Below are 13,214 nucleotides of genomic sequence, written 5' to 3'. Positions count from 1 at the left end.
AATGTCATAGTACTGTAGTTATTTAAAGGATAGACTCGTGTGACTTATTCCATTTTTAAGAATGTTTATTTAGCTGAAAAATATAATAAAACTGAATATGAATTTATCATTCATATAATATTTTTTATAACACTAGAGAGAAAGATAGCTATCCTGGGGAAACTACATAGGACGGATATATAAGATTTTTTTAAAATATATAAATACATTATCTGGTAAGACAGTACAATTTTTCAAAAAATATTGTTTTGTTACAGACAATTAATTGCCAGCCAGTGCATGGCGGGCCACTCGGCATTTTAGCTGGCACAAGAGGAAGCCCCAAGCCGTAAACGTATATACTCTTAGTGTACCTTACATCGCCACGAACATAGGTAATATACAAGAAAATCGCTTGGCAAACGAAGTTTAGAAAAGCTCGATTTAGAGCGAAAAGTGTTTTTTTATTAATTTTGTGAATAATTTCATAAGAAAAAAGGCAATCAAGGGAAACTGTCACAGTTAATATTAGCTTTAATATTGTTTTTTTTGTGTTTTTCTTATATGCATTAATCCATTTGTAATGATTTTTTTTAAATAGTCAAATTAATATATTTTATAGAGTAATTAAGAATTATATTTTAATTCTGCTTGGTAAACGATAGAGAAAGCTTTAAATTATGCAAATCATATTTTTTTAATATTGGTAATGTAAACCGATTTGTAGTAATGAAAAATCGAAAATAGTGATTTAGCATTAACTTCGCCCAATACTAGTTCGTCTAGTTGCTTTCGAGTTGGAATCCTGACAGTTCAATGGGACTAGTAACATTCCCGAGTATTTTGAATAAAGAACGGCCGTTACTGTCAATGAAACACATTTTATGGTTTTATTCCTGTAAATACTGGTGCTTTAAGACAGATTTCAACAAAAGCCCTCACATAATAAATTGTCTGAGTGACATGAAATAACTAAGGTCTCACGTAGGTACCTACTACAAAAAATTGATTTCACATATTTATTTTAAAATATGCGGTAAGTATTCCATAGATAAATTTAAAAAAAAAAAACAAAAGTAATTCGGACATGTACAATGTACACGTGTGAGATCGTTAAATAAAAAGGCATAGAAATTAACACAAAAAATCTGTATCTTCCTCAAATATGTGATTTGTTTTTTTCATGTAATCCACCTTTTCATACACCCAAACGAGGTCTCCAAGGAGGAAACCGGTACCAATTATTTCAGTGTGCAATGACGCAATAGGTACGCTCAATTATATTTAATAATATATAGTTTCTCATCCCCATTTTCGATTCGACCCTTTTCGTGTTTTGCATAGCCGTGCTAAACTGAGACGGACTAATAAAAGTCGATCTATTTACCTTTGTTTTAGGGGCAATTATAGGTTTTAAGCAGTGTTAGAAAGAGGCAACATCACGCATTGTATTTGCATTAAAGTTTACGATAGACACTTACAAATAATTCATAATTTTAAAAGTCATCGACAGCAAAATTTTGCAGTTTATCGAAAGATTTGTGAAATTATTTGTAAAATTATTTTGAAACTAGCTAACGTGTAACCAGCATTGCTTTCATTTTCTCTACTTTCTAAAAATATAATAAGCATGCATTATATATATAAACCTTTCGAATGAAATTCTCTAAATGATAGTGAAAACCCTGTCAATATCCGTTGCATAGTTTAGAAGAACTAAGCGCACAAACAGAAAGACGCGGATAGCGAATTTGTTTTATGCTGTTTAATAAAGATGAATCGAAAAAGTATTGATTTGACCATAACCTTAAATTAATTAAATAAAATGTTTAATTAAATACTTTTTTTTGTTTCGTATAAAGTGGGATTGTTACAGTTTACAACTGAAAAACACAATTGATAAGCGGCTTGAAAAAAAATATTATTAATATCTGAAAGAGTTTTTCATTTGCTTTCAAAAACAGTATTTTATTTTGGGAAACATTATAAAACAGCGAATCTGTTTGAAATTGAACGTCAACCGGGAATATTTCTAAATAAATCCTGACAATTTGACAGATCATTCAAGAGATCGTGTACCAACATATATATTCCAGTCAACAATATCCTGACAATATTATTCACAAATGGGAAATTTCCGTGGGAAACCATTACCTTTTTGACCAAAGCTTTTCCTGCCGCCAACCGTCATAAAATGTCACGCTAGATATTAATTTCCTGCACCGGAAAATATTATTTGATCGCCTTTCAATTTGTACTAGTTCACATATCTGTATAATAATATAAACAAACCGCGCTTACTTGGCCAGTCGCTTTGTAGTGCAACTCCAAGAGTTCAACAACCGGTTTCTTAGGCTCATATATGCAGAATCTGATATTACATAATAATCTCCTGCTCTGTAACAATTGAGTCGTGATCTTTGGGCCATTATTGAACCTGTTGGCTCCAATAATGTGATCTGGTTTATGTTTGAGACGTATGAAAGTTTATTAGTATTTTTTGGAGAAGGTTGACATTTTTAAATACTTTTTAGGTGGCTCTACGCTTTTTTGTAGAGCGGTGATGCAGACTAATTCTGACATGATTCGTAATTCCACGTAGAATCGTTAAATATAACTTTAGCCACCCGCAAAGCCTTTCATATTTAATTTGTTTTTAATAAATTATCGAAGTCAATAAACCTCATTGTAATATTAAATCACCTATTTTTTTACATTTCCTCCTCAGGCTGTGTAGAGGGTCATTTTAGGGAAAGGAAGGAGAAGAAACGAAACATAGACGAGGGTGGTCTGAAAAGTTTCCGACCTCAACGCAAAGATGGCGGTACTCGTCAATAAAAGCTAGTGAATATAGTTGTGCATTTTGTATGACTGGTGGGTAGGAATCTGACGGTCAACGTGTACAGCAGTAACGGACCATGAATCTATCCCTCCCACTGCGGTGCAAGGGTCGAGGAAGTCCAGCTGAAAAGTTCAAAAGGTTTCCCACAACCTGTTTCTCCCGTTCCAGCCCGCCACGCAGTAGGTGGTAAAACACATCCGCCGCAAAGACCTATGCAAACCTCACCTCATGATCCTGGGAACCCCTGCTAATTCACCAAACGTAGCGAACCGCTTGGTATGACCTATGGCAGGACTGTTGGTTATTCAACAAATTGTTCCAGCAACGGCGGTACCTAAACCCGACTCCCAAATTGATAAAAACAAATAAGCAAATTTGATGAAAATTACTCCGAAACTATTTCTGTGTTGACTGAACTCTGTGCTCTAATCGTACCTATTATAATAGCCTAGGTTTGTAGGACATTTACAAACACAATGAAAGTTGATCAATAATAATAAGGAGAAAATAAGAGAACATTTGTTAGTTAGTTAAACATTACAAAAATAATAGTATCACGTAATTCTATAATAACTATTTCCATTTACCAGAACATAAACACACGATTAGTGCGAATGGTAATTGAATAATGATCTTGGGTGCATGATCTGAATAAGTCGTGATGTGTGATGAATGATGATCAATTTAAACATTCTTGAATAAATCACGATAGCTTCATAAATAAAGCAGAAATGATTGCATGAAGCAAACGAAACTGTCGAACGGTAAGTACTGCTGTCATGAATATTCTTAGCTTTTTCTGTAGCGAATTTCGAGGTCAATCCAACCATTTTCAGTTCGCATCGTCAATTCCATCATGAGATATGAAGCTTTTAAATATTTACTTACCTGTTGATTTTTCGTTATTACCTATAGCAACAAAAATATTCTATATTTTCAATTGTTAAAAAGAAAGGAAAAGTATTAAAAATTGTATTGTTTCTTTCGCACATCCAGATAGTACCTAAAGCTGGAATGAAATGTGATTGTTAATATTATTTTTCATGTTCGTGTTTATAAGCGCTACATAATTATACCAAGTAAGTGGACATCTTCAATTTATCTTTAAACAAATATAAAATTTTGTTTAAGAAGAAATTCAGTTGTGTACAATAAATTATGTAAAATCCCATAAAAAGGGCGTTAATTAATTAATAATCCACTAAAGCCACAGACATATGAATATATAGACTAGAAATTAAAGGTGAGGGGTAAAATCAACTGTTGAAGAACGAAGGGGGTAAAGCTGACTGTGATTCGTCAATAAATCAATCTGACAGTATATAGGCATCTCGCATTATAATATCACCATTTAGTTCTTAAAAGTAAAATCTGCTTTTGAATGAATAGACATTTTTACATGGGAGCGCAAATTACTCGCCACGTTATGAACAAATTTCCGAAGTCCAAATTCGGTAAAAAAAAATTTCTTCTATTTTCAGAGTCGAATATTTGGTTTACGTATTTAGTTAAGACATTTTTATAAGTGTTCATAATTTACTTCCCAGTAACAACGATGCGCACACTTGAGAATCGCTACATTCGACCAATGTTGGCTCGATGTGATAGTATATGTTTCTACAACTGATTCATATTATACGACGTGAATAAGCTTAAAATGATGCTTATATATGGAATGTAATACGACAATTGGGTTTATTATCTTTTTCGCATCTATTTTTACTAGTTTTCATATCACAAGCCACTATTTTGCCGTGTTATTTCATAAAATGCCTCGACCATAGCTCGACGCTAGTTCAAACAAGAATGATGACGTCACATTCTCAAGATTCACGGGAAGCCATACGCGAGCCCAGCCGGCTCCAATGGAACCGGTATGGGGAGTGGGGAATAATACGCTTTTAATCACTTAGGGCAGGTCTACTAATATTCATATGTCTATGACTAAAGCTGTTTTTTAAAACATTCATGTAGTCCTTCTCGGAGTAAGTTTAACCCAAAACATTGGAAGTATAATATTTTTATTTCTTTATAGTCTCCATTAAACGTTTATTCACCAATATATTAAGCAGAAGATTACAAATTTGAGTTATACGTAAGTGTAAAAAGGTCATAGGGGAAGTTTTAGAATAGATGTGTCTGTAAGTGGTGTTGAAAATATCGATGTTTCTGATAGGCAGAAGTCCTTGCCTTTGGAGCATAAACAAGTGCATGGGATCAGGGTGCTGTTGAGCCCGTCATATAAGCAAACCTCTTTCAAAATAGGTAGATTAAGTATAATTCTAGAGATTAACTTAAAACATTAATTTAAATGTATATTTATAAATTTTTTTTTATAAAATTATACGTGTTGGAAAGTTCAAATATTTCTAAATTGTATCGGTTTATCAATCGTGTTGAATAGAACCTTTGACCTCTGAAAGTAAAGAGAGAGCTTTCTCCCCTGCATTAGGTACGCAAAATCACAATAATAATAATTTAGTACATATTTGCGCAGGTACTATCTATTTTACGGGGAAATAAAAAAAATATTAATTAACTTTATGAATTATGACGTTTGATAAATTAATTTAATTTAAATAAAAACACTTTTGATTGAATTTATTTATTTGGATCATTTAACCATTTCGGATTTTCACTATCAGAAATGAGAATTGAATACATGAACTAACCAGTTTTGGTTCTGCGTGACACATAAAATAAACTCCGGTCAGTGGCTGAGTTGGCATCGCGTTTGGGTCCCACCCAGCCGTAGTGTGTTCAATTATTCGACTGGCTAAGTCCTCCATCACAACACAAGCAACATTTTTCTCTTAATGTGGTGGTAGTAGGAGATTTTAAAATATTGTCAGGTTATTTATAACCCGGAAATGTTTCTCTGTCTTAAAAAAGAGATGAATGAATATAATTATGTGACAATGGCTCATTGGTAGAGAGTTCCGGTAAGACTAGAGTATCTGGGTTCGAGTCCTATATTGTTTGTTTTCTGTGTTAGTTGATAGTTTCTTCTCCAATTATTAAATAATAAAATAAAGGCATTACGATAATATCATGATTTGAGAATATTTTGCGTTTTGCGCTTCCTCCATTAAAAGTTTCGGACAGCGTTACAGTAATCATCATTAGGGCAGTTGTGAATGAAACGCTAAAAATTGTAATTTCCTTGATATTAGTGTTAAAACACATCCATATTAGATATTAGTCTATTAGGTTACCCATAGATGGCGATTAGCTATCAAGTGTTGTATAGACCGAGTGTATAATATATAAGGTGGGAACCTTAAGGTCGGGATCCACATTAATATAACCGACTACTATTTAAGATAGAAACTCATTAACACATTAAAGTTCAAGTGTTTTGTTGAGCCGGAGTTTTATTTATTAAGAGAGTTTGTGAGAAAATCCGGACATACAACATAAGAAATTTTGACCAAAGAAGGATAGGATATATTTTTTTAGATTAACTCCACACTGGAGGCCCTGATGAAAATAATTTCCCTCAGGGCCTATGTCCTCTCTGGGGATGCTGTGTGGAGAGTATTTTTGAGGAGATGAAGGAGTGAAAATGGTTTTTGAAGAGACTCATGTTGTATGAGAGAGCAAACACAGTGGCCAAAAACGAGTTTTTTTTTTTACATTTAATTTTTAATTTTTTTTTAATTTTTATTATTTATACCCGCTAAACTGCCAAAGCAGTTTGTCATAGAAGTCGAAGAAGAAACCCGTTCTCATGTCGCAAATGTCAACGGTTTGTTTAGCGCGCGTTTGGCGTGGTTCCCGATTATGCACCGATGCCGAAGGTATCAATGACGCTAGTTCCTTGGAACATTTATTTATTTATTATTATACATACGTAACTACTATCCAGTTACAAAAACTAGTTACAAAAAAAAAGTTAATTTATAGACAAAAATCTACAATTGCATAAAAATTACATACTGTAACATACAGGTAAAAATGCAATTAAATTAAAATAATACTAGGAGAGACAACAGACACGAGAGTTACAGTGATACATAATTATCTAAACATATTATTTGGCAGCAGCAGAACATTTTTTTTGAATCTGTATATAATGAAAATGGTGACCGGATAAATCATCAAAATGATAATTCATCACATCTTTAAAAAGTTATATAAAGTCATGGAAAGTGATGAAAGAAAAACTATATTAACTGGGTTAAGTAGGTTAGGTTAGGTTAGGTTAGGTGAGGTTTAAATTTTTTTTTTCACCGTTTCTAATGACTTTATATCACTTTTTAAAGGTGTGTTGATTTATCATGGAACTAATGAAAATATCTACTTCAGCACACTCAATCTTATTATACAGTCTACACATTTGGGTCAGAGGGCTAAAATAGGCGATATTCCAATAATGCAATACCGGTAGGATAAGGACAGCCTACCTACCTGAAGCCTATGATCTAAAGATAGGGAAATCTATCAAACGGACCGTCAGTTTCTGCACAAGAAGGATGAAATGGAAAATACGGAAAGCCTAGAAAGCAGGCCTTGATGTAAGTATATTAAAAGAAAATTATTTTGAAGATTTTCAATTGACAAAATAATAGGGGGTTCGTGGTTCACTTGTCGTTCGATTTCCGTGCGTTATTTTCTATCGCCTGAAAGTAGCGATTTATCATTTTTTGTCAATTTTTACATCGATTCATTGATTTAAACTCTAGATTCGCTTTTTCGAACCCGTATGACCCTCCCCACTGAAGACAAACGTGCTCTACATTTCGGCAAAAGTGAAAGGTCTCCAACTTCAGACCCCTGCTTGACAATCCACCGTTTGGGATGAGGAGTCCGTATAAATATCGCGATCCATTGACGACCGATCATTAAATCCCCAGTGCTCTCAGCGAACAGATTAAACATGGCAATTAAGGTACGGTGAAATGCATTACAATTAACATGATTATGTGTAGACTCATTACAATATTTGTAATTCAATTAATTATTAACATAATCACCTGACTGTTATACGCACTACAATTAAAACAATTCCTGATTGTTATACATGACAATAATTGAAAAGCAATCAATTATTACCTGATTGTTTTACACATTACTAATTAGTTATTAATATAATTACTTGACTGTTGCACGCATTACAATTAACACGATAATCACAATTACACATTTGTTATACGCATGACAATAATTGTAAAGCAATCAATTATTTGTTGACTGTTATGCACACTACAATTATTAACAGGATTGTCACGATTACCCACGATTGTTACACGCATTATAATAAATATAAAACAATTAATAATTAACAAAACTACCTAATTATCTGATTATAATAAGCATTACAATGAACAAGTTTACCCGATTTTTATACTCGTTACGATTAATATGATTACCGGTTTGTTATACCCATCACAATTATTAATAATATAACTAGCGCAGATCCGTGAACAATCACGGGATAATATAATCCAATTTTGAAAAAGGCATTAAACAAATATTTAAAAATATTATACTATAGGTAGATACGAGTACATACCTATTGTATCGCTTGTCTTAATAAATTATTCTTCAAAGATGTAGTTACAATTTTGAATGTGACATTTAAATTCAAAGCAAACATGAGTTCATTGAACGTGAATAATTTCACGCAGGAATAACCAACAACTGAAATTAGTATGTTTGATAGTATTACTTATTATTATTTTTGAACATGAGACAAATTTTTCCGAGTTATGAATAATCTGACAATGTTGAAATTCCCACTACCATCATTATAAGCAGAAAAAGTTACTCGAGCAATTATGTAGATGATTGAATCCCTGTTGCCTGGGTGGCAGCCCTACGCTTTTATCCACTCGGCTACTAACCGGTCTACATTAGCATATACGCAAAGCTTTACGCGTTACAATTAATATGATGTTAAATTCCCAATTGTTAAATGCATTACACCAAATTTGATTATTTGAATGCTATTGTTGCATTTTAATTAACATTCTACCTGTATTTAGTGTTATACGCATTACTAATCAAGTGATTACCCTAATTTTGATTTGATATTTATGTTAAACTTGAAAAATACCTTTAAGTTGGAAACATTATCAGGTTTAGACGAGCAAAGTTCAATTACATATTTTTTATGAATATTTTTCTTAATGAGTAAAACCTTAAATTGTAAAATTTCATCAATCTTGCAATCGTACATAAATATGGCAGCTAATACAACTATGTGTAAAGAAAATGAAGATAATTTTGGTAGCTCGAATTGTGATTACAGAATATGACCAAAGGGGATAGGGTCGAATAGCTCAGTGGTAGAGCAAAGTCCCGTTAGGCTGAGGTCCTGGGTTCAATTCTTAGATCCGGCCGAATCGTTTTCTGATTTTAAGTCTATCTATTTTCTTTATTTTTATTTCTATCGATTTTAAATATTGCAATCGAAAAATTCAATAAATTCTTTGTCGTATGTGCATTTTCTGTAAAGGATACAAAATCCACTGTGCATTTTTTGTTGAAAAAACGTTTGCATTTTCCCCATTTTCCGTTGTTGATATGAACTATGGATACGCTCTAGAAATCTTCAGACATAGTGAACGCAGTAATTGTATCCGTCAAACACATTCATTTGACTTATGCCCGTGACAGACTACGCTATACATTCAGCATATCGCTCGCCATACATTATCATCGGAAGTGTATGACTTTATTGAAACATCCATTATTTAACCGTCAACAAAAATACATTTTTTTTGCTCCATACGTTTCCAGAAGCCGGTTGATAACTACAACTCTTACATTGTAAAAATAACATTGATTCGTCGTGAAAGTAATTAATGTATTTGAACACAGTGAAACGGACACGGGAAATTGAATTCGTGAACGATAATCCACAGAAAGCAAAACGGAAATTGGCACTGACATGACTGACGGTACATACGCCATATCGCATTGGACTGATATAACCTGTTTCATAGTAAATGTATTCACTGCTGGAGTTATGAATATTATGGATATTTTTTAATTATATTAAAATGTGCTTATCCTTAGTTTTATTACGGAACACTTTATTTGGGTACCAGGGAACTAGGATATTATTTATAATTTTGATTGTTTTCTTCTTACTCCCTTGCATTCTATTCTTTCCTCTGTTTTTTCCTCAACTTCATTTAATATGCACAATAAAACTATACCTTTTCTCTCATGTTGGTCAGTTTGTCCCCTTTTTCCATCGGTTTAATTTAATCTTATCAAAATGGAATTTATTTTCCTTATACAAGTCAGAAAATCCCAAAATTATTTTGCTCAACGAAGTCAGTCAATCAGTTAACCCCAGTTATAATCGTTTCTGAAATATATATTTCAACTTTTTCCTCTCCATTGAACTTACTTTCCTCTATATTTCTATGTTTCTATTCTTATTTTTAATTCTATCCTTACATAATCGGTCTTTACACCTCTATCTGGTTTCCAGACCCTTTAACATTATTCTATCTTTACACTATTCTTCTGCATCTATTACTTTCTTCTAGTATATTTAAAATTAATAAATTTTAATATTCAAGCAATCCATGTTTTTGTACAAGGCATAAGGTACACAATTAAAAAACTAATATTAATATTCAAGCAATTTATGTTTTTTGTACACGGGATAAGGTACATAATTAAAAAACTAATATTAATATTGATGCAATCTATGTTTTTATACACGGCATAAGGTAAATAATTAAAAAAAAAAACAAATATTAATATTCAAGCAATCTATGTTTTTGTACACGGCTTAAGGTACATAATAAAAAAAAACTAATATCAATATTCAAGCGATCTATGTGTTGTGTGTACACATAATTAAAAAAAAAACTAACATCAATATTCAATATTTTTTTACCGGCATAAGGCACATAATTAAAAAAAACTAATACTAATAGCAACATGTTTTTGTACATAATGTAAATAATTGAAAAATAAACAAATATTAATATTCAAGAAATCTATGTTTTTGTACACGGCATAAGGTAAATAATTGAAAAAACTAATATCAATATTCAAGCAACCTATGTTTTCGGAGACGGCATAAGGTAAATAATTGAAAAAAAACAAATATTAATATTTAAGCAATCTATGTTTTTGTACACGGTATAATGTACATAATTAAAAAAAAACCTTAATCCCGATCTACGCAGCCAAAAAATACATTGCACGAATCCAACATTCTCTTTGATACTTTCTCTATTTAAAAATATATGCATACCTGCCTACTTAAAATTATAAACAAATATTATTATGCATTCCACTACAATAATTACACAACTTCCAGTGATAATTTATTAGAGCACCGTCAACATGATCACTTCGTATCAAAGTGTAATGAAACATTTTCTCTCAATAAGCTGTATTTAAAACATACCTACTGCTAATACGTCAATTCTTTCTTCCCTCTCTCCACAATTAATTTATCACCATCATAGGCTGAAAAACTCGTCGGTCTTCTTTTGTATCTCTTCTGTTATTTTAATACCTCAATCTATTCTTTCTCTCTCTCCTTAATCTCCACAACCAATTTATCATCACCATTGGTACGGTCTTTTTCTTTGTCTCTTTTCTGTTATTTTTCAAGATGTGCGGTGTTTACATTATCACCTTCGCGCCATCTATGTTTAAACCTCTCAGAACTTCATCCTGCTGTCTTATCACAGAGAAACCTTTTTAATGATCGGCTATCTTCGATTCGACCTAAATATCATGCCTCTTGTTGTTGATCTTGTTGTCGTCGACTCTTCAAACATTTGGTATGGCTCTTGGCTGTACCTTCTCCGGCAAACATCATTTTCTTACATGGCTGTCTTATCTTAGAATCATTATTATTTATTATATTCTCTCACTGTTCTTTGTGGGAATCCAGCACTACAGCTGTAGCTCGCACATGTCTATAGAGATGGTTATGATATTTTGTCCTTGCTACTCGTGCATCTCCCGTCCAGGGAAATTATATTTTAAACGCATCCTTTTTTAAAACTCTTCTAAACATATTGATTTCCTACAATTCACGCCCCAAAACATCTAGTTTCCTTGCGATTCGCATATAAACGTACTTTAAACAAAATCCCTTTAAACTTTCAGCTCTTCATCCTGGCAGCACTGGTGGCCGTGGCCTATGCCGGACTCATTCCCCAACACGGTCAACAGGTGGAGGAATATGATCCTCATCCCCAGTACAACTTCGCCTACGACATCCAGGACGCTTTGACCGGAGACTCCAAGAGCCAACACGAATCTAGGGACGGAGATGTGGTCCAAGGATCTTACTCTCTCATCGACGCTGATGGATACAAGAGGACCGTCGACTACACCGCTGATCCTCACAACGGGTTCAATGCTGTAGTTCGTCGCGAGCCCTTGGGACATGCTGTGAAGGCTGTTGCGCCTGTCGCTTATGCCGCTCCTATTGCTAAAGTGGCCTACCAGCCCCAGCAGGCGTACTACCAGCACTAGTTCATTTAAATCACCCATTTAAAAATATTCCTCTTCCTTAGGTTAAATTGTTTTGGTTATACAATATGTTTTTATTTAGTGTGAATATTAAATTTGTAAGCTAGAATAAAACTATCCTTATTTATTTCTTATAAAAAATATTGCCTTTAATTTATCGCCGTGACTTATTGTTAAAAAAATTATTGTATATTTTTGTGTTTGTTGCATTATCGTTGTGAGGTTGTAAGGAGACATTATCAATTCTTTTTTTATGGACTTGGGGATGTTGTGTATAAGTGTTTTTTAAGTAAATGAAGAATTGGAAGTTCTGGGAAGGAAAAGGGGTATGCTGTGTGGGCAAGAATCTGGAGGTCATTATGTCCAAGAGTAACGGACATATGAATCTATCCATTCCATTTCGGGCAAGGCGATGGATCGAGAGAGTCTAACTGGAGAGGTCATAGGGCTCCCTCAACCGGCCTCTCCCGATCCGGCCTGGAACGCATTTGGCGGGCAGACGCATCGATCGTCAAGACCTGGCTAAACCCGGATATCTCTGCTAAGTCACTAAACGTAGCAAACGTGACCTATGGCAGGGTTGTTGGTCATCAATGAATGGTTCCTGGGGGGCAATGCACGTACCCGCCTCCAGAATTGTTAAATCACATAAGTAAAAAATTCTGGTGGCTTTCAAAGTGGCTGTTTAAGTCTGTCTATTTTGTTTTTCAACAGTTGAATAATATATTATTTGTAATATGTGTAGCACACAATATTGTAATTTAATAATCAATACAAATCACTTTACGAAATGTTATGCATTCAACTCTGTAGCAATCCAAAGGATTAAATCTAGTGATTCGCTTGCTAATCTCCAAAGGTTATCTATTGCCAAATTATTCCTTAACAAACACAGCCTTACTAAAAACGTGGTGTAAATATTACGCGGTGC

At 33.3% G+C, this 13,214-nt stretch overlaps 2 protein-coding genes across 2 annotated transcripts in view; one reads left to right on the top strand and one right to left on the bottom strand.

Moving 5' to 3' along the window:
- Window positions 1-13,214, bottom strand: part of LOC149417318 (cuticle protein-like) — an 89,724-nt gene that overhangs the window by 22,382 nt on the left and 54,128 nt on the right. The window lies entirely within an intron of this gene.
- On the top strand, window positions 7,688-12,739 carry LOC149417320 (larval cuticle protein A2B-like). Its single transcript, XM_089640210.1, has 2 exons — window positions 7,688-7,712; window positions 11,915-12,739. Exons 1-2 carry the CDS (start codon window positions 7,701-7,703, stop codon window positions 12,284-12,286), a joined length of 384 nt encoding a protein of 127 aa, XP_089496336.1. The 5' UTR covers window positions 7,688-7,700; the 3' UTR covers window positions 12,287-12,739.

Source organism: Hesperophylax consimilis, chromosome 15, assembly GCF_061612785.1.
Source record: "Hesperophylax consimilis isolate HC1 chromosome 15, BYU_Hcon_1.0, whole genome shotgun sequence".
NCBI lineage: Eukaryota > Metazoa > Arthropoda > Insecta > Trichoptera > Limnephilidae > Hesperophylax > Hesperophylax consimilis.
This window is presented reverse-complemented; position numbering and strand designations above follow the sequence as displayed.